Genomic DNA, 21,824 nt, shown 5'->3' with positions numbered 1-21,824 from the left:
CTATAACTTTTACGTTTGTAAATATTTTTGGACAAAAATTTACAGTTGGAGCTTTTGAGTAGGATTAATTATAATTTTATACTTACTTTAATGTAACTAATAGAGGGCGCCACATATGCCACATGTGTGGCACAAATTTGCGCCTAACTTTTTTGTCCTTTAAGTTAGTTCCATTTGTGTTAAAAAATGTTAAAGATACATCATTTTTACAAAGAAAAGGTATACTTGTTAGTAACCTAACAATTTAACCATTTTCGAGATAATCGCATTTTATAAGTAAGCTGCATAATAATTCTGTAATTGTATAGTAATTGTATATATATATATATATATATATATATATATATATATATATATATATACTTATATATAAGAGATCGAAATGAAGTGAATAATAAGATACTGAACTGACATAAACTTTTTCATGACCAAAGCGGTCATTTGTCAAACTAGTGCTTCTAAATAAAAATCATTAATCTTTATCTATTCTTTGATTTCTTCACAATAAATGTATTTTCAGGTAATAATAAATGATCCCACAGAGTACCCCGGATCGCAATCTACAACTAAAATGGTTTCACTTGGAAATATAGCATTTCTTCATCTATTTGGATCAAAAATGACTTGTAGTGATGCAGTACAATTATTACCTATTAGTCATAGAGATTGTGTATTTTCTGAAGAACATCAATTGGATTCATTTAAAGAATATAGTGATTCAAGTTGTCTCACTGAATGTGAAGCCAAATATTTTTATAAGATTTGCAAATGCGTTCCATATTACTACAATTTTTTAAGTGAGTACAATTTTTTTTACTGATATATGTATATACTATATATACACTGATATATGACTATATCAATTTATTTATACAGTTTGGGTCAATAATGAAGTATATGCTCTTTTTATATTTAATTAATTATTTATTTATTTATTACGAATGTAATTTTCTTTTCTTCAAGCGGCATCTCCACTAAGAAGGTTGCCTATCATCATTGCAATTTTTACTTGAGTCTAAATTGATCATAACAGTAGATGATTTCAGAATTCAGAGAACAGAATTTCAAGAGAACCTCTCTCTTCAGTTTTCAGCTTAGCATTTCACAGTATTTTATGTTGCCTAACTGATGGTGTACACTTAATTGATATTTTGTGAAAGGTATATGTACAGTTTAATAACCTAAAAAGTGTTGAAATATTTGTAAGAATAATAACAGTTACAAGCACAAGCCGAAGCTGTTTCCGTAAGCAGTAGAACAATAATTTATAAACAGCATGATGAAAATTTACCAACTACTTCTAACACTAAACAGAATAAAGAAAATAAAATAAATAATTGGGCAATAGATAATTTAGGAAGAAAAGAAAATTTACCAACTACTCCTCATACTAAACAGAATAAAGAAAATAAAATATGTAATTGGGCAAAAGATACAGATTTGGCTTGTATCCTGAGAAACAACAGTTTTCCATAACAGAATTATACGCAATATCGAGATATGACAGCTGTGGATATTTTCGAACAATTTTTTGATGATGAAGTTGTTGAATATTTAGTAAATATAGTAAATATGCGTTATTTATAAATTGTCCAAATCCAAAGATTACGTTGGGCAAAATGAGATGTTTTCTTGGTACACTCATTGTTTCTGGATATTGGGATCTTACTTCTAGAAGAATGTTTTGGGATTCAGGTGATGGTGTAAGAAATAACATGGTATATCAAGATATGGGACATGACCGTTTTGACCAAATTATGAGATGCGTGCACTGCAGTGACAACACAAATCTACATTAAGATGAGAAAATGTGTAAACTTAGACCTTTGATGAATTTATTAAAAGACAAATTTATAAAATATTTTGTATCCCAAAGAGAAATTAATTATGATGAGTCCATAATGGAATATTATGCTCGCCACGGATGCAAACAAACAATACATCCGTCGCAAACCAATACGTGTTGGGTAAAAAGTTTGATCTCTCAACACTAAAAAAGAAGATTTGATCAATTTTGAAGTATACCAAGAATCCACTTCAAATGCCAATGTGGATGATCAAAAACAGTATGGTAAACCAACAGAACGTCTCATCACTTATAAATGATCTAGATATTGAAGTCAGAGAGCTACCGTTTAGATTTTATTTTAGATTTTATTTCGAGAATTTGTTTACTTCTATGAATTTGCTTATATACATAACAGAAAATGATTACGGTGGAACTGGAACAATTAGAGAAAACAGCGTTCCTAAGACTTTGAAATCGGTAAAAGAAATGAAAAAGACAATTCCGTTGTCACTGTGATATCTAATGTTCATGGGGTATTTCCTCCAACCTCAGCTAACAGATATTGTGCTTCTCAAAAGAAAAAGATAGCAATTCCACGGCCTGACGTTATAACCCAATATAACAACTACATGGGAGGCAATGATCATATGGATGCTAATATCAATTGTGTATCGGATTGGATTTAGGGGAAAAAATAGTGGTTTTCCATCTCCACATGGTTGTTCGAGGTCAGCATTCAAAATGCGTGGGTTTTAGCCAGAAGCACGGAGAAAAAAATTGCCAACTTCAGTTTAGAAGGGAAATAGTTCAACGCTACGTATCAAAATAAATAAATTCACCTAAAGGAGCTGGCCGTCCTTCAACATCTGCTGGGGACTCATCTTTTTCCAAATGTGCCTATCTTCTAGAGATGGTGGCGACCACATTGAACCATCTTACGTTAGACCAGTCCACTTTCTAAGATTGGCCAGCCAGGATATACGTCTATGTCTAGGGTCTCTCTTACTCTCAATCTTGCCTTGTGGAATCAACTGTAGAAGTCGGTATTTATCATTACGCATGATGTGGCCGAAGTAAGCCAATTTTCTGTTTTTTTTATGGTGTTAATAATTTCTTTGTCTTTTCTTAGCCTCTGAAGAATAGTTATGTTACTTGTATGGTATATATATATGAGACCCTCAACATACGTCGGTAGCACCACATTTCAAATGCCTCTAATCGTTTTATGGCATCTGCTGTAAGACTCCAGCTTTCTACTCCATAGAGAAGGGCAGACAGGGGACTCTAGAGTTCAAGAAAATATTCAGTTTGGTCGGTTTAACCATTACATTGAATACGTGCCTAATTCCAAACGAAGACGTTGTGCAGGGGCTAATCATGTAGGCAGTGCCGTACGAACGCAATGCCAAAAATGTTATATTGGGTTATGCATTAGATCTTTTGCTTCCTTTCATACAAAAAATAGTTTATACTTATTTGTTTACTGTTTAAAAATTACGTTTAATTTTATTTTTCAATCAATTTTCAAAAAAAAGACGTTATTTCCACATACCTTAAATTCCTAGCTTTCCATATAAGGCATGGCCTCTAACTAAAAAAAATATTTAAACAAATGTGCTAGTTTAAGTTATAAATTGCTTAGAATATGTGTCTCATGTGTACATTTAAAATTTAGCACTATCTTAAAAAAATAATTCAGGCATTAATGGATTAACTAACACATCCCTCACCTTGCATTGGTACTTATGTCTACCTGTAAAATGTTCCTCAGTTTCTATTTCTGTTCTATTGTTACCTATTGAAAATGTGTTTATCCTTGCAATATTTTAATATTGCTTATCCTTCAATATTTTATTATAACTTTTAAGATATAGAGAAATCTTGCTACAAACAATTTAAAATAATAAAATAAAAAGGATATCCTTATAATATCAGTAAAGAAAAATGTTGCGATGTTGCAGAGTCACCAGGCTGAAATGAAGGGATTTCTAACAGTACTGCCACAATTAGTCGCATGGCTCCTGTAGATCTTTTCATAAGTTAATTTGCTCTTTGTCAAAATTGTCTTTACTGTTCTGATGACGACCAATTAGTCAGAAATACGTATTTATGGTTGCCTTTCACCTTCATCTATTTTCTTATTTACTGAGTTGCTAGTTTTGCCAAATATTTTTTCTTATCTATATTATACCAGTCTGGCATTAGTTAACATTCTTTTTTGTTTTTAAAATGTTTTGGCTTATTTTTCTCAGATTTTCAAAAAATTAAAATTAAAATAATTCAGATTGCAAAATTTGATTGATTGAACTTAAGTTTAGAAGAAGAGACTATTAAGAGTTGTAAGGCTTTTAAGTATTTAGGGTCAATGATTAGCTGAGATGGTACTTGTATGAAAGATATAGAAATGAAAATAGCACGGGGAAGACAAGCCACAAGAGCACTTCATGGAGTGATATGGAACAACACTCTAACCAAAGAAAACAAAAAGAGGATCTTTCAAAGCATAGTGATGAATATTACCCTATATGGAGCGGAAGTATGGCCAATGACAACAACAATACGAAATAAAATAAGAACAGTTGAACTGGACTTTATGACAAGATGTCTACAAATCACAAGAGCGGATAGCATAAGAACGGAGGAAATATGGAACAGAATGGAAGTAAAATGCACAATTACAAAAAAGTTGGAAAACAGAGCCCTGCAGTGGTACGGGCATGTACAAAGAATGTCAGAGCATAGGATTTTATAGATGGAAAATCATATTATGTGATAAGTATGGCATAAAAAAGCAAACTGTTTCAGACAAAAAAAAAAATAAAAGCAAAATAAATAAATTTGCATTACTGTATGATGTAGGAGAGAATATCAATCTCAGAAAACGAATAAAATTGGCTCGTGAAACTTCACTAGAAGAAGCAATCTTAAAATGGTACGGCCAATAACGTTCTAGTGGGGTCCCGGTCCGGGCAATCTAATTGAGATCTGCTGCAATTAAATTGGCAAATCATATGGACCTACCATTCAGAGCAAATGATCGATGGCTCTGACGTTTTCTCAAAAGAGGCACGGAATCATGAATAAAAGGATTTACAGAGAAGCTTCAAGTGCCCCAAAAGAAGAAATAAAACCTTTTAGGCAAGAAATTGTAGAACATATAAGAAACGAAATGCTATTAGAATCTCAGATTTACAATAATGACGGAACTGGTTTGTTATGGCGTACTTTGCTGAAAGCACATAACCCTCCAAATATGAAAAATCGAATTCTGGAAGAAAAATCAGCAAGGACAGGATCTCGGCGGCATTGCTTTGTGCTAACGCCGATGAATCGCGTAGATTGACTCCTGTAATGGTTTACAAATCTCGTAAACCTAGAGTTTTAAAAGATGTAATGCATCATCTGCCCGTTTTATATTATAGCTCTAAGAAGGCATGGTTCACTTCAGATATTTTTAAAAATTTGTTTTTCAAAGAATTTGTACCTTCGATGAGAAAATTTCACGAAAAGAAATTGGGAATATAGCCAGAAGAGGTGAAATGCTTATTGCTTTTAAAAAACGCTCCTGCTCATCCCTCTGAAAATATTCTACGTTCAGAAGATGTCAACTTTAGCTGTATATTTTTGCCAAAAAATATAAGATCGTTTAAAAAAACATACAGAAGTTAAAACACTTCACGATTGTATTTAGGTATATAAAAACATATAGTTAAAACTTTTACAAGTGTCGCCAAAATTTATACAGTAGCATAACGTTTTCGATCTAATCAGATCATCTTCAGTGCCTTATGTACTTGAAGCTAACAATGAATTTGTGGTTATGACATCCATATATGGGTTTACACCTTCCAAAATTAAATTATATGTTGACTCTAGGTCGATGATAATGGATAAATTTAAGACACAGCAGAGAGACATGTAGCTCCTCAAGTATTAAATTTATCCATTGAAGGTCATGACCCCATATAAACTCGACGAGGACCAGCGGATGGAATCAGCTGAACTCCTCTTCCCCACTAAAGAAATCCAAAATTTTATAAAAATCTTTCCAACAATGGTAGACGAGTTCACAGAAGAAGAAATACGAACCGCTGACCAGGAAATGAAGACAGGGAAAGCTCCCAGCCTCGACGAGCTGCCACCATAGGCAATTAAAATTGTAGCTACTGAGAAACCAGGTTTGATCAGAAGAATATGTAACAACCTACTGTAGAAACAAGAGTTTCTCAGGGACTTAAAGGAAGCGAACCTAGTTCTACTCCTAAAGCCTGGGAAACCCCCCGATTCAGCATCCTCTTATCGGCCAATATGCCTCCTGGACTTCCTTGGTAAGTTCTATAAAAGACTTATCAAGAAAAGGCGGGAAGGCGTGTTGGAAGATATGAGAGTGTCATCAAATTAACAGTATGGGTTTCTTAAAGGTAGATCGACAATCGATGCCGCGACCTGGATAAGAGACGCGGCAAAAACAAGCAAGAAAAGATGGGTGCTCCTTGTTCTGTTGGACATAAAAAATGCGTTTAATTCTGCAAATTGGAGCCTTATAGTGGACAAAATCGTCGAATGGCCCCCAGAATATATGGCCAACATAATAAAGGACTACCTATCTGACAGAACCGTATGCATATCGAAAAAGAAGAAGAAAGAGATGACCGCAGGAGTACCCCAGGGGTCAGTCCTAGATAAAAATAAATGACCTAAAGCTAGCAGTAGAGAAGACGGAAGCCATAATCTTGAGGGGACCGAGAAAAAGAAATGATATTTTATTTGAATACAAAGGCTCCGCAATAAGACCCCAGAAGGCAGTGAAATACTTAGGTGTAATATTTGACGACACAATTACATTCAGACAACACGTACAAGAAGCATGTCGGTAGGCAGAAAAAAGGACCTTCACACTAAATAAACTGATGCCAAATATATTGGGTCCAGGATCCCAGAAAAGGACGGTGATGCTACAATCAATCCTGTCCATAGTGTTGTACGGGGCCCCAGTATGGCACGAGGTCCTTCGAATGACAAAGTACAAAGACATGCTTCTTAGGGCTCAGAGAAAACCTCTGATTAGGATGTGCAGCGCGTATAGAACCGTATCAACCATAGCCTTACAGGTGGTGGGCTGGTTCTGTACCGGTGCATATTCTGGCCGGAGAAAGAGTCCGAATGTAAAAAAGGGGCAATGGGGCAATAGGTTCAGGACCACAGGAAAGGACGAGAAGTCTACAGACGTGGCAGAGGGAATGGACAACCGAAGTCGGGAAGGCGGACTGGACGAGATCCCTGATTCCGGATGTGGTGAGGTGGTACGAATATCGGCATCGGCGCGTCAACTACTACTCCACAGTTCTTGACGGGACATGGATCGTTTAGGAAATTTACCCACCGTATAGGGAAGACCGCGGACGATCTATGTCCCGAGTGTGGAGTGGTGGATGATGCGCAGCATGTTGTGTTCGAGTGCCCTGCATATCATGCAGGGCGTACCGAGCTACAGCTGGGTCTTGGATCCCCTCTAGGCGAGCCTCACGAGTTAATCGATAAAGCCGTCGATAGCATGAGAGACTTCGACGTGGTCATTGTTTTTGTTACCAAGACAATCAAACACAAAGAGGAAAAAGAGAGGCGTCTGCAAGCGGGATGACCGATCGTCACTATTTATTTTTTAACGTGTTTGTGTCATGTAAGGCAGTCAGCGGGGGAGAACCCATTACATCCAAACTACGTTGACTGCCCTTATTTTATTTTACTTTTTATTTATTCTGTTTTATCTATTTATTTATTTATATACCAATTTCATTTATACAACATTTTACCGTTTTTACTCTAATTTTATTTAACTGTGGTGTATGTCTTAAGAGACATTCAGTAAGAGAAGGACTTTTACATCCAACTCAGACTGAGTGCCTTTTGTGTTTCTTGTTTTGTTTCTGTTTTGATTTATGTTTTCCTTGTTCTACCCGTGTCCGTCCTGGGTCAGTCCAGGGAAGGACCTTTTACATCCAACCTATGCCACTGCCCCCGTGTTTTAAACCTTGAGTTTTGAATTAATGTGTGTATTGAATGAACGAATTGATGAAAATAAGAATGTTTGGCGTTGCTCGTAATTACCAACTGGTACTGTCTCGGTAATTCCATCATGGAGGGAGGGCAGCCCGGTCGCCCGACCCGCGAATAAGTTGCGCCGGATGGTCACCTCACCGATCAGTCTGCCGCGAGGCTTTTGCGGAGGGGGGAAGATAGGTGGCCGCCAAACCAATGGAATGCACGCGAAAAGTGCCAGAGGGAATTAGGAGTAAGGTCGGCGGGTCAGACATGCACGCTAAGTGCGGTTCCAGACCCGTCGGCTGGAGGAAGAGGGGGTGACTTTGGTCGGTAGGAGGCCTCGCCACCCTGTGAAGCCTGCCGGACCGAATCCGACACACCTGGGACACCTTCCCAGACGGTCTTTTTGAAGATTCTCACCTCAAATTCTCAAAAAAACAATGGCTGGTGGGGATTCATGTTTATTAAATTTTGATAGATCAGTGATCCCTGGTGGTTTATTTACAATTCATGGAGAAGGAGAGTTTTCGGAAGGGTGGTATATTTTCGGAAATATTATGCTATATTTATGAAGTAATCGGTTAATTGGTTCGTAGAAAGGCGGATTAAATTGAGGATATGATGAGAAGTACTGGCTGAAACAATTGTTATGAACGTTATGGTAGACTGGGATATCTGGAGAGGATTAAACTTTACAAGCAAACGACAGACTTAAAAAATCTCTTCTAAATTATAGAGGGGTTTGCCCTAACTTACTGCATATACTTAGTGCTGGTTGGGGTATGCACATGGGGCTGGTTCGAAAGGCACCCAAAGCGACTCGCAGTCCCGTATTTTGAATTACATCTAGTTCTTGGCTGAGTTATATACCACTTAGCCGTAGTAAATTTTTGATCGAACTGAGGATGAAAAGATTCGTAGAAGAGTTGCCGCATCACTGCCCCATGTGATGTTCGACAGTGTCTTCAAAATATTAATGCTTTGCTGGCAAGTAACTTTTAGATTTTTAATATGACTTTTCCAAACCAATGTTTTGTCAAATGTTAGACCTAGGAACTTTATTTCTTTTACAAAGATCAGATTCTTACCGTTCAATGTTAAAATTGGATTATCTTCTTTTCACTTTTTTTGAGAAGAGCAAGCATTTTGTTTTTTGTTTAGAGAAGCTGAGTCCTGTTTTGTGAGACCATTTCTGGAGATTATTTAATGCGCTTTAAAGGATTCTTTGGGTAGATTCTAGATTTGTTTCTCTTAGTAGAAGAACCAGATCATCTGCTATGATCTTCCTTTAACTGGTTACATTTTTGACATTGACATTGATATTGACAGTTGCAATTTTTTCAAGATATCTTTAATTGCAACAAGAAATCAAGTTACACTTAACACCGATCCTTGGGGGACTCCATTTTCCTAAATTTAAGTTGATGATGCTCGTAACTTAAATGTTCTAAGTAAAAGAAAATTTTGAATAAATTTTAGGAATTGTCCATTAATACCCCAGGAGTGAAGCTTTTTTATTATACCATATCTCCGTGTGCAATCGTAGGCTTTAGTTATATCACAGAAAATAGCTAGACAGTATTGTTTGTTAATGAGTGCTTCGTGAACTTCGGATTCAAGATCAACTAGGTTATTCGTCGTTGATCTATTTTGACGAAAGCCGTTTTGTTCTAGGATAAGTAATTTTTTATCTTCCAGAAACCACGTTAGACGACGCGACGGTTCGTTCATATTTAAAAAGAAAATATTCATAGTTTTATTATTTACCAAAAGCATTATGCTTAGAAATCCGGACTTAGTTATAGCTAATGGACAATTAGTTTGTAAATGTCCTATATTAAAATATTATTAACGTCATCAATCTCACACTTTATCACGCAACGAATAAAAAAGTTTGAGAGGAAGAGCATTTGAAATCAAAAATATATGTGTTTTATGGTTTTCTCATAAATTCAATGACATACGATATAACTATATTATTTGTTTTATAGTATCATACTTTATAACTATTTCCAAATAACAACTTTCAATTTCATCAACTACATACATATATTAATATTTTATATGTTTTAGAAAAACTTGAGTGCACTGCCAGCCAGTTAGCTTGTTTACTAACTGTTCGCAAAAGTAAGTTGCAAGTTTTATTATTGAGTTTATTATTATCGAAATAAGTAAAAAGAAACATCAAATAAAAGTGTTTGTTTGCAGAAAATAGTGGGAAATATAACGACCAAAAGAAGAGGGTCTTTGACTGTTAAACAAGATGTAACGTTAGCTAACTATGTAGAAAGACTCTTTGAAAAGACACAAACATACGTCGGCAATTTAACGAATTAATGTGTTTCTCTTCTTGTTGTCATTTAAGCTACTATTTTATTATATTATTATATTATTATATTTTATTATAAGCAAATAAGAGACATTTATCGTGACACACTTTGATACAGGTATCTAACAACTGCAAAAAAATGCAAAAGATTACACGTCATTTTTTTACTTATAAACAACATAAATAGTGTGAGATTTTAAGATTTTACTATTTAAATTTAAATACTAAAGGTAAAGCCAAGTAAATTATACAGGGATGAGTGCCTTAAGAACCGGCAAAATAACGCAAAAGATAGAAAACATAATACGTTGTGAAATAAAAAGAGATGAAAGTAGTAAAGGTGAGAAATTATTGATATTAACCTATAATTTACTTTACATTACATTAGAATTATCAAAATTTTCCCACCTTTAGACGTTAGCTTATGAGCTGGTTGACTTCAGTCATAGTAATACGTACCACGTAATGTAAGTAAAAACAGTTTAAGTAGGAGTATTTTTTATCCAAAATTAAAGTATTGATCAATAATAAACTATGATTTGAGACGTCGCATACACTCTTCTCAATACAGAATTATCATAGCTTGGTATTCTGTATTCGTCAACACAGAATTAATTATCAAATTACTACTAATTAAACTGTTTACTTACATTTGCTTTATTGCCTTCAATCAGTTTTTACTTTATGCGAAATTTAAAAAATGTAAATATTCGACGTCATACTTGTAATATTATGACTGAAGTCAACTAGCTCATAAGCTAACGTCTAAAGGTGGGAAACTATCGATAGTCCTAATGTTATTTAATGTAAATTAGAGGTTTCTATCGATAATTTCCCACCTCTACTACTTTCATCTCTTTTTATTTCACAACGTATTATGTTTTCTATCTTTTGCGTTATTTTGCCGGTTCTTAAGGCACTTATCACTGTATATGGAAAAGGGACAGAATTTTATTGAAAAGGGATAGGAAATCCTTTAAAATGAAAGTTTGTTAAGTTATTTTTATTATTTGTTGTTAAAATATTGCAAAAATAGCCTCAAAAGTCCATTTTTTTGAAGATGATTATTATCTTTTTTAAAAGTGCACAAACATCTTTAATTTTACATGATAATATTGACAATATCACATGTATTCAGATATACAAAATTTAAGAAATTGCACTTAACAGTTATTGCAAAATTAAAATTGTTTATCCCAGAAAGCTTTTATCTAAAGCGCTCTTAAGCATAAACTATTAGGCCAACATGAATTATGAAATAACCAAATTGAAGAGAAAGATGTATACTATTAAATTAAATTATTTAATGATTAAAAAATTAATGTTAAATATTGTAAAATCGGTTTACAAAAGTACTGTTATTTTTGGATTATAAACATTTAAAATATCTCAGACGCATCAAAATGTAGGAGGTTAACTTTTTTTCGAAATATTGAAAAATACGACCCTTAGAACTCGAGTTAGTTCTTTTTTTAATTTCTCGATTTTACTATATCAAAAATTGTATTCGTAACTTCAAATTTCTAATCAACAAAAATTGATTTATTTTTTAATTTGTAGTACCTCGTTGCATATATTATAAAAATTTGATTAGTTGGTTATGTGAATTGTATATTTAACTGAGTATTTTGTTTAACCAATTTTTTTAAACAATATAATAATTAGCTTTGTATATTTATACACAAAAATAGTAAAATAAAGTATTTAAAGTGTAATATGTTAATTATATATACAGATAAATTCCATAATTTTTATTTATAACTATAAAAAGTTTATAACAATTAATTTGATTAAAATATATTTGTAGTCTTTTTGAGAAAAAGTAATTGTAAAAATAATAACCACAATTCCCCAAATAAATTAAAACGTATAGATCTGATTCTCGAAGAAAAAATTAATTTTTTGTAGAATCTATTGTTAAAAGGTAATATTTATAACTATAATACATAAATATTTAGGTTTTCTTAATATTTTATAAACTTTTCTAATAATATTAATAAGAAAGAAGTAAAATTTTGCAAAATAGATATTTATTTTAAATCGATTAAACAAATAATTAGGTTAATAAACAATTCACAAATAAACTGACAGCATTTTATGATCCTATGCTATGGTCTTCCTTTCTACTAATATTAATAAGAAAAAAGTAAAATTTTGCAAAATAGATATTTATTTTAAATCGATTAAACAAATAATTAGGTTAATAAATAATTCACAAATTAACTGAAAGCATTTTATGATCCATTCCACGAGGTACTCCAAATTAAAAAACCTCAATTTTTGTTAATTAAAGCCGGAGATATTGTGACTTTTATAAATTTGAAGCTATGAATTCAGAATAGTAAACTGGCTTCCTTTTTAAATCCTTTACCTTTGACTCATCATGGACAGCTCATTTTTAAAGGATACGTTTTGAATATATTTGTCAAAACTTAAACGTTTAATATTTCAAATGATGCTTTTTAAATTTCTTAATGCTCATAAACAAACCCCGCTAAATTAAAAAAAAAAAAAAAAAAATCAGATAAAAATGCCATAAGTTCGAATAAAAGCAAATTCTTAACTTTATATATCATTTAATATATTATTTATATAATAAGGGAATTTTTTTTATAAATATCCTTCATCTATAAAAAGACATGCTTCTATTGCAAATTCATTTATATTGTTAAATCTTTCTTGGGGTAAGTTTATATTAAATTTTCAAACAATATCCAGTGTCTTCTTTTGGTAACTTTCTATAATGTCCTATTTGACTTTACCTAAAGCTACACACCACGTTTTATTCTTCAATATATTATACTGCCGCGCATACGATAACCGCATTATCTCAGTTTTTATACTTCTCGAAAAAAATGCGGTCAAAGTTTTTATATTTAATTTGCTTGTATCTCCTAAACTACTTAAGATATCGACATAGAATTATACGAAAGCAAAGAGAAAAGTGTTGTAATTGTAAAAAATATAAACAAATACTTATATATTATATAGTGTGCTATATATTCAAAAAAAGGTACTTATCGCTAGAAACATAATACTTTAATACCATCATAATTAGTCATAAACGCATCAACTAACCCACTTAATGCATTTATGTTATGTAAGTCAAAATAATGCAGTACTCAGTTAGTAGTGTAGTAGTTAGTAGTTGTTGTTAGTAGCAAACCTTTAATTATATTTATTAATATTACATGTGATAAGTGCATCAACTATCTCACATAATGCAGTTTTGTCATGAAAAATAATCAAATCTTACCAAGTTGTTGCAACGTGCATTTACTAAAAAGAAAGCATTAAATCAAAAGCAGTTTTTCGAATCAATCATTTATTTGTATTAAAATATATTGGTAAGTAGAGAACTATACATAAAAAATTAAACCAAAAATTCTGGAATTTTCGAGACTCCACACTACGATAAAAAGCAAAAAAATAACAAAAACAAACATATTACTTCAGAAAACTATAAGACACATTTAAACAATTTACCTAGTTGTACCTATTAGTGTAAATATGACAACTTCAAATCTAAGGCACGCTTTCACATTGTATGAGATACTTTCAAAGAGTCACTTACATGAATATGATTTAAGTTATTTTTACTAACAAAAATAAAAATCAAATTTAAACTTTTTAAGCATATGATAGGTACTTACTACTACCAATTCTAAAACTATTAAACGTTAAAAAAACAATCCAACAAAATCAATCATCCGTGGTTAAATTGGAAGCACTGTTTGATTCAGGCAAATCTTTCCAAAAATGTCTTCTATTTTCGGGCATCAACTGTACCAATTTGGCCAGTATTTCCGCTTTTCGCTCTCTTGTAATTTTTCTTGGTAATGTTTTAGTGGTAACATCCGGAAAACATTTATTTTTTATTATTTTTGCTTGCAAGAAATCACATTCTTTCCAATCTGCAACAACATGACTTTCTCTAAACTTTATGGTAAATTTACCCTTTTCAGCTTTGACCGACATCACATCCTTTAAATACACTCTTGGTTCTGTGTTTTTAAGTTTATGTCGAGACGAAAAATCTTGATAATTGAAAAAACTGGAAATCGACATAGTTTTAACAGTGTTTTTTTTGCATTAGAATTTTTCACGGCGTCTACGAAGTCATCGTAATCGTAAACCTTATTCTTCTTTTTCAGTGACATTTCAACCTGATGGTGGAAGTGATCTGCCGACATGAAAGTATGCCCTGGCTCGAAGTATTTGACTGTAATTGATTCGGTCGATGTGAGTCCACTGTTTACCATGATTACAAGAAAACACATAAAAGCCCAGTTTTTGTTCTGGGCTGAGCAGTTATCAGCCCACAAACATATTTGTTTTACATCTCGCTTGCTCATCAAAAAATCTCTAAATGCGGATATAATGTCTTCTAGCTGTCGACCAGAAATAGTTTCATTCCACAACACTGCGTATGGTATATTATTGCCTCTGGCCTTTCCAAGGGGAACGAAACTTTCATTAAAGGCGATAATCCTAGGGCAAAAGATCGCAATTTTGTATTGATCCATTCGAGGTAGCATTATTACCTTTTGTAAGTCCACAGAAAAATAAACACAATCTTCTTCAGTCGTTCAGTCAAAGCTTATTTTACATCTTTTTGATACTCTTCTCTAGATGTTTTGTAACGAAAATTATGCTTATTATACAGAATGCACTTTTCGCATGACGCTTCTTGATTGCATTCGTTGCTTTTCTTATGTGACTGGAATAAAGCGCATTGCTCACATTCTTCATTTCCAAGCTGAGCAAAGGAAATGTTCATCTCTCTTAATGTCTTGCGGTATGTTTCAAATGATACTGTAACATTTGGAAATTTAGTAACAAAGTTTTGATGCATCATTGTTATATTTATATCACTGGGTAGGTAAAATTTATTTGGAGCATGCTCACGACGATAATGTGAAATCATAGGGTTATAGCTTTGGATATGAGCCGTGACGGAATTTTTATCTATAACATTTTTGCGTTCATAACTTCCTCGTTTGTCTTTCTGTTCATCAATTTCCTTGTGAAGTGCATTGTAAATGCGTCTATTATTCTTTGCGGTATAACCAAGTGTTGTAAAAAAATATGTTTTACATACATAAACTTTTTCATCATTAACGTTAAAAAAATATCTATGAGAAAGATTTCTTTTAACATTTTCATTATCACATAAAACTGTCCTAGTTTTTACCTTATTTGACTCAATGGTACTTTTTATATACACTCCTCTGGATTCCCAATTTAAATTTATGTAACGGTCGTGTATAATTTTTCGTTCGTCGTTGGTTATCTTTAATGTACACTTTTGACGACACTTGTCATCACATGGCGGTTTGAGTGACAATTTTTCGTCATAAGTTATTTTTTCCTGCTTTGCACGTTCCAATAGTGGGAGATCAAACTTGCGTCTTTTCCTGGGTAAACCTGATTTTGTAACTCTTTTATCATTTATGATAGGAGACATTGATTTATTCTCAACATCTGTTATCATCTCTGAGGTAACTACAAGCATGTCATCGGTATGTTCTTGTTCATTTTCAAGTCTTGAAACAGGTCTATTTGCACTCGTTGTTTGATGGTAAATTTGTGATGATGTACTTGGAGCATTGTGAATGTCGGCTGGCTTTATAATTTGGAGAAACTCAATTTCTCCAAAAACCTTAGTTAATGCGTTTATCGTAAGCGCGGCAGTATACTCATACGCAGTTATAATCTTTGATATAAATAAATTTTAATTAATATGTTTAATAATTATTATATTCATTTAATTCTTGCCAATTTGCTATTCTCTATTTAGTATTTTCTTGGAATATGTAATGTTTTGTAACCTTCGTATGGCAAGGAAGTATTTAAAAATGTTGCTAATACAAGGGTTATTATTTAAGTTTTTTGGCCTTATTCATTTTTTCTTGTCCACCTTTTGGTGGAACATATCGAAACCACATGGGTGGAACTTCCTGAGCCCCGTTAAGAACTTTCTACAGTACATGGTCGACCATGCGATAATGCAGCTGCTATTCAAAACTCAATGGCCACCTGAAGATATTTACATGCAAGTATCTAGATTCAGTATCGACTCATGCAATGAAAACTGTTGTAACTCAATTTTTGTATAATTGGAGTTACTACCTTCTTCTGAATTATTGTATACGTAGCTGTAACATAGAATATTGTGGTAGCTCTAGCGGCTGTATAGGCAACTTAAAATACATAAATCAGTTTTATGGTATCTCAAATAACCTACCACATTTTCAACGATAACTGCATTAAGATATTATTATAATATTTGTCGTATATTGAGTTACTATAGTTTTTCTTGCAAAATGTCTAGATAGTGCTGTGTCTTCTTTAAGTTACTATTAACTTGTTTGCAAATGAAAAAAGCAGTCGAAATAATCGAAAAAAATAGAAGAAAAAACAACATTGTAATAAATGGTCTAAAAATGGATACAAATGAACCAAGCAGCCTAAAAGAAAGAATAAACGGACTTTTTAATAAACATCTTCAAATTGATATTACACCTACAACAGTAAAAAAAATAGGCGAGAATACATGCGTAATAAAACTAAGAAATGAAGAGGAAAAACACGAGATTATGGCAAAAAAATATAAACTAAAAAACGTCGTAGGAGAGAAAGTATTCATCAATGATGACTTGACCAGAGAAGAGAAAGAAAAGCAGAAACACCTAAGAAATTTTGCAAAAAACGAAAAAGAGAAAGGCAAAGACGTCAAAATTGGTTACAACAAGGTGTTAGTAAACCAAGAAGAATGGAGATGGAACAAAATAAAAAAGGAACTTGAAAAACATCCAAAAAACTAGAAAACTACACCCACACGAGGAACATTGATAACGACCAAAGCAACGGAAAGGATCTGACAATGACGACCAGGGCGACGAATAGGAATAACGATAGGAAAAAGCACGATGCAAAGGTAAACAAGGATGAGAATAGAAAGAAGATGAAAGATATACCGCAGAAAAAAGGAGAGATAAAAATGGGAACATGGAACGTAAGAAGCATCAATGGAAAAGAGGTAGAACTTGTAGAAGAAATGATCAGACAAAAAATAGAAATATTAGGAATAACGGAAACGAAAATGAAAGGAAGAGGTTTTAAGAGGATACACAAAGGATATTGGTTATTTTGGGTAGGAGCTGATGCAAAGGAGAGAGCAAAAGAAGGCGTAGGGATAATAATTGCACCGAATAGTCTACAATACGTTATAGAAGAAACATATGTTAACCAGAGAATATTATCGCTGAAAATGAAACTGATAGACGAGGAAATATGGACAATAATAACAGCCTACGGAGTAAATGAAGATGCAAAAAAGGAAGAGAAGGATAAATTTTTCGAGGAGCTCCAAATGCAAATTGACAATGGGGAAGAAAATATAATTGTAATGGGAGATCTAAACGGTAGAGTCGGAAATAATAACAACGGAATTGAGGAATGCATGGGAAAAGAAGGAGAAGAAATACTAAACAAAAATGGCGAAAGAATAATAGAAATATGTATGGAGAATAAACTTGTTATAACAAATACAAAATTTAAACATAAAAAAGTACACAAATACACGAGAGTACAAGAAAGTAGAAATGAAAAATCAATCATAGATTACTTTTTGATAAGTAGCAACAAATGGAAAAGAGTACAAGATACGAAAGTCAAAAGAGGCTCAGAGATTGGCAGTGATCATCATCTAGTAATAATGAGAATGAGAACAGCAAAAGAAAATGAAGAAAAGAGGAGAAAGGTAGTAAATGAAAAAGTAAAAAGCTACAAATTAAAAGAAGAAAGATATAAGCAGATATTCCAAGAAAAATTAGACAATATTTTGAAAGGTAGGGCAAAAACTGCTAGTATAGAGGAAAAGTGGGAAAATCTCAAGACCAGCTTAATCATAGCTGCTGAGGAAACTTGCGGGAAGACAAAAATAGCAAATAATAGCATGAGGAGAACTGAATGGTGGACGGACGAAATACGAAGGAAAGTAAAGAACAAAAAAGAAAAATGGAAGAGATATCTAAGTACAAAGCGCCCTGAAGATTATGAGGCATATAAAGAAAAAAGAAAAGAGGTTAAAATAGCTGTAAAAGCAGAAAAAGAAAGGTCATGGGAAAAGTTTGGACTAAAAATGACAAAAAATTATAGAGAAAATCAAAAACTCTTCTATGGCGCATTAAAACAGCTCAGACAAAAGAAAGAACACATGATGCCGAATATAAAAGACAAGAATGGAAAGGTAATAACAGAAGAAAACCAAATAATGGAAAGATGGAGAGAACATTTCAAAGAGCTAACTCATACAGACGTAGACAACATAGTGGAGATACAAGAAATTAATGAAGAACAAAAAGTAGAACCCATAACAACAGAGGAACTAGAAAAGGCAATTGAAAGAGTTAAATTAGGCAAAGCACCAGGCAAGGATGATATCACCCCGGAAATGATAAAATTCATGGGAATAGAGGGAGTGGACAGCATGAAAGAACTAATGAATGATATCATAAAAAGAGCAGAAATACCACAGGACTGGAAGAAAGACATTATACTACCAATACACAAAAAGGGCGACAAGAGAAACTGTAATAATTACCGAGGTATTACTATATCAAGTATTCCTGGGAAGGTATTCGCAAGAATAATAGAAACAAGAATAAAAACCCAAATAGAACCAACTATGGAAGATACACAATGTGGATTCAGGAAGGACAGAAGCACGCAAGACCACATATTCACAATAAGACAAATAAGTGAGAAAGTAATCAATAAAAATAGAGAAATACATATATGCTTTATTGATCTGGAAAAGGCGTTTGACAGAATACAAAGAAAGGACGTATGGAGGTCATTAAAGGAAAGAGGAGTTGACAGGATAACAATTGATGTAATAAAGGATATGTACAATAATAATACAAATACGGTGAGAACCAACAACGAGGAATCCGAAGAATTTACTACAAGTCAAGGCCTCAAACAGGGATGCGTGTTGAGCCCACTGCTGTTCTCAGTGGTACTGGATACAGCAATAAAGAAAGCCAAGAGAAGAATGAGAAAACTAATATTAGGATACTGGCAAATGAAACAGACTCAACTATCAGAGCTTCTATTCGCAGACGACATGGTTTTGATAGCAGAAAACAGAGAAGACCTTCAGAACAACCTTGAAATCCTAGAAGAAGAACTGTCAAACATAAATATGAAAATAAATACAGAGAAAACAAAAACAATGATAATTTCAAATAAGAGAAAGACACACGCAATACAATTAAACGGAAAACAACTAGAACAAGTGGAACATTTTAAATACCTAGGAGCAATAATTGAATCAAACGGTAAACAAGACATGGAAATAAATGAGAGAATGGGACGAACAGGAAGCTTATTTAACACTATGAAAACAACATTTTTGGGAAAAAAAGAAATACCGGAGAAGGTAAAAACGGCAGTCGTTAAATCAGTAGTTAGACCTACAATCATGTATAATAGCGAGTCATGGACATTGACTGGGAGACAAAAATCTCGAGTCAATGCTATGGAAATGAGGTTCCTGAGGAAAATAGCAAACAGAAAGAGGACAGACAAAATACGAAACGAAACAATCAGACAAAACCTAAAACTAGAACCAATAAACGAAAAAATAGTAGAGGGGCAACTAAGATGGTTCGGACACGTGTGTAGAATGTCGAATGAAAGATTAACAAAACGAGTGTTTGAAACGAGAATGCAAGGGAAAAACAAACGAGGAAGACCAAGAGTTAGGTGGGTAGACGAAATCAGAAAAGAAGTTGAGAAGAAAGGATTGACATGGGAAAGTGCACGAAATCTAACACAAGACCGGATAGCATGGAGACAACAGTGCAAATCTTAACCCCACCAGCCTTACACCTAACGGTAGAAAGGCTTAGGACTAAGTAAGTAAGTAACTTGTTTGCATTTTCGTGAATAATTTTTTGAGGTTATGCACCTCTATAAATATTTGCTTAAGCTTTGTGTGAAGAATGTTTGAAGTTTAAAATGTGAATAGAATTAAACGTATATTGGAGTTATTTAAGGCAATTAGTGAACAACCGGACCCTGGTAAGTATAGATACAAAAACAATAATATTACTTTGGTAACACTTCAAATTTCCTTCTGCCATTATAAAAGCTATTAATACCTAGTCGGTATTGTTTATATCTAAATTCTTATGACTATCAAAAATATTATAAAATATAGTTCAGGAGCCATATTTACAGTTTTAACTCTTGTTTTTAATTGTTACAAAGCTGTCTTTACCAATACCCGTGAAACCAACAGGAAAGATAGACAGTGATTCTATAGTGATAACTGAGGTGTTGAGTAAAATTATTAATTAAGCAGAGAAGCAATGTCCTTTTAACTATTATGATATCGAAAATTCCGACTGTTCTGATGAGGATCCACATTATGTTCTTACTGATGATAATGCTAAATCAGAAGGCGAAAAACAACATAGTAGTAATAAACCTAAACTAAAAAGAAAAATGGCAATGACAAACACAAAAGGAAGAAAGCGTGTAAGAAATCAACAGGAGCGGAAAGACAATAACGCTAAAAAAGAACTTAATGTAGGAAATAAACATGAAAATAGAGCTTCTTCTTCTTCCTATGACGTCCCCATTAAAGGAGGTTGGCGACCACATTTCGAAAATTTTCTCTGTCTTTTGCAACGTGGAATAATTCGTCTACAGTCATGTTTGTCCAGTCTCGAATATTTCGCAGCCATGACTTCCTCTTTCTACCTATTCCCTTTTTGCCATCGACTCTACCCTGCATGATGACCTTCAGAAGACTATATTTATCATTCCTCAGTATGTGTCCAAGGTATGCAGTCTTGCGTACTTTTATTGTTCTCAACATTTTTTTGTCTCGACCCATCCTTCTCAGCACTTCCTCATTGGTGACACCGGCAGTCTATGGAATTCTCAACATTCTCCGGTATATCCAAAGTTCAAAGATTTCCAGCTTTTTAACTATTTGCGCTTTTAACGTCCATGTTTTTACCCCATACAATAGTTGGAACCAGACGTAACATTCAACAAACCTCAGTCTCAGCGCAGTATTCAGATTTTTGACATAATTCTGTGTTGATGTAAGCTCCCAGATATTTATATTTTGTCACTCTCTCTATTTGCTGTCCACCAAGGGTAAGTTGTTCATAATTTATTGGACTCCTTGATACTATTATAAATTTGGTCTTATCTGTGTTGATGTCAAGTCCCATTTAAATGCATTCACTATTTATTGTATCTAGTAAAGTTTGTAGTTCTTCTATACTCTCAGCCATATCATCTGCAAATCTCATGGTGTTTACGATTTCTCCACCGATTCTTATTCCCGCTTTTCTTTCCCATAAGGCTTTTCTGAATATGTCCTGTGAGTACACGTTGAAAAGCGTCGTAGACAAGACGCATCCTTGCCTGACCCCTCTCGCAATCGGTATATTAGTTCACATCGTTCACCTGTACTACTGTTGTCTGGTTCCAGTATATAGCCTTAATAAACTCAATGTCTTTTTTGTCTAAATTGATGTTTTTTAATTCATCTATTAACTTCATATGCTGCACTAGGTTAAAGGCCTTCCTAAAGTCTATGAAGCATACATATGCACTCTTGTTATATTCCCGACA

The 21,824-nt window shown here is 33.3% G+C and overlaps 1 protein-coding gene across 1 annotated transcript in view; it reads left to right on the top strand.

The window, feature by feature from the left end:
- LOC140442206 (sodium channel protein Nach-like) overlaps nucleotides 1–21,824 on the top strand; it is a 135,365-nt gene that overhangs the window by 45,572 nt on the left and 67,969 nt on the right. The window contains exons 5-7 of the mRNA XM_072533284.1: nucleotides 521–797; nucleotides 6,722–7,084; nucleotides 9,905–9,958. Coding sequence (XP_072389385.1) covers nucleotides 521–797; nucleotides 6,722–7,084; nucleotides 9,905–9,958 — 694 coding nt within the window. The remainder of the gene's footprint in view (nucleotides 1–520; nucleotides 798–6,721; nucleotides 7,085–9,904; nucleotides 9,959–21,824) is intronic.

This window comes from Diabrotica undecimpunctata, chromosome 5, assembly GCF_040954645.1.
Source record: "Diabrotica undecimpunctata isolate CICGRU chromosome 5, icDiaUnde3, whole genome shotgun sequence".
Taxonomy (NCBI): Eukaryota; Metazoa; Arthropoda; class Insecta; order Coleoptera; family Chrysomelidae; genus Diabrotica; species Diabrotica undecimpunctata.
This window is presented reverse-complemented; position numbering and strand designations above follow the sequence as displayed.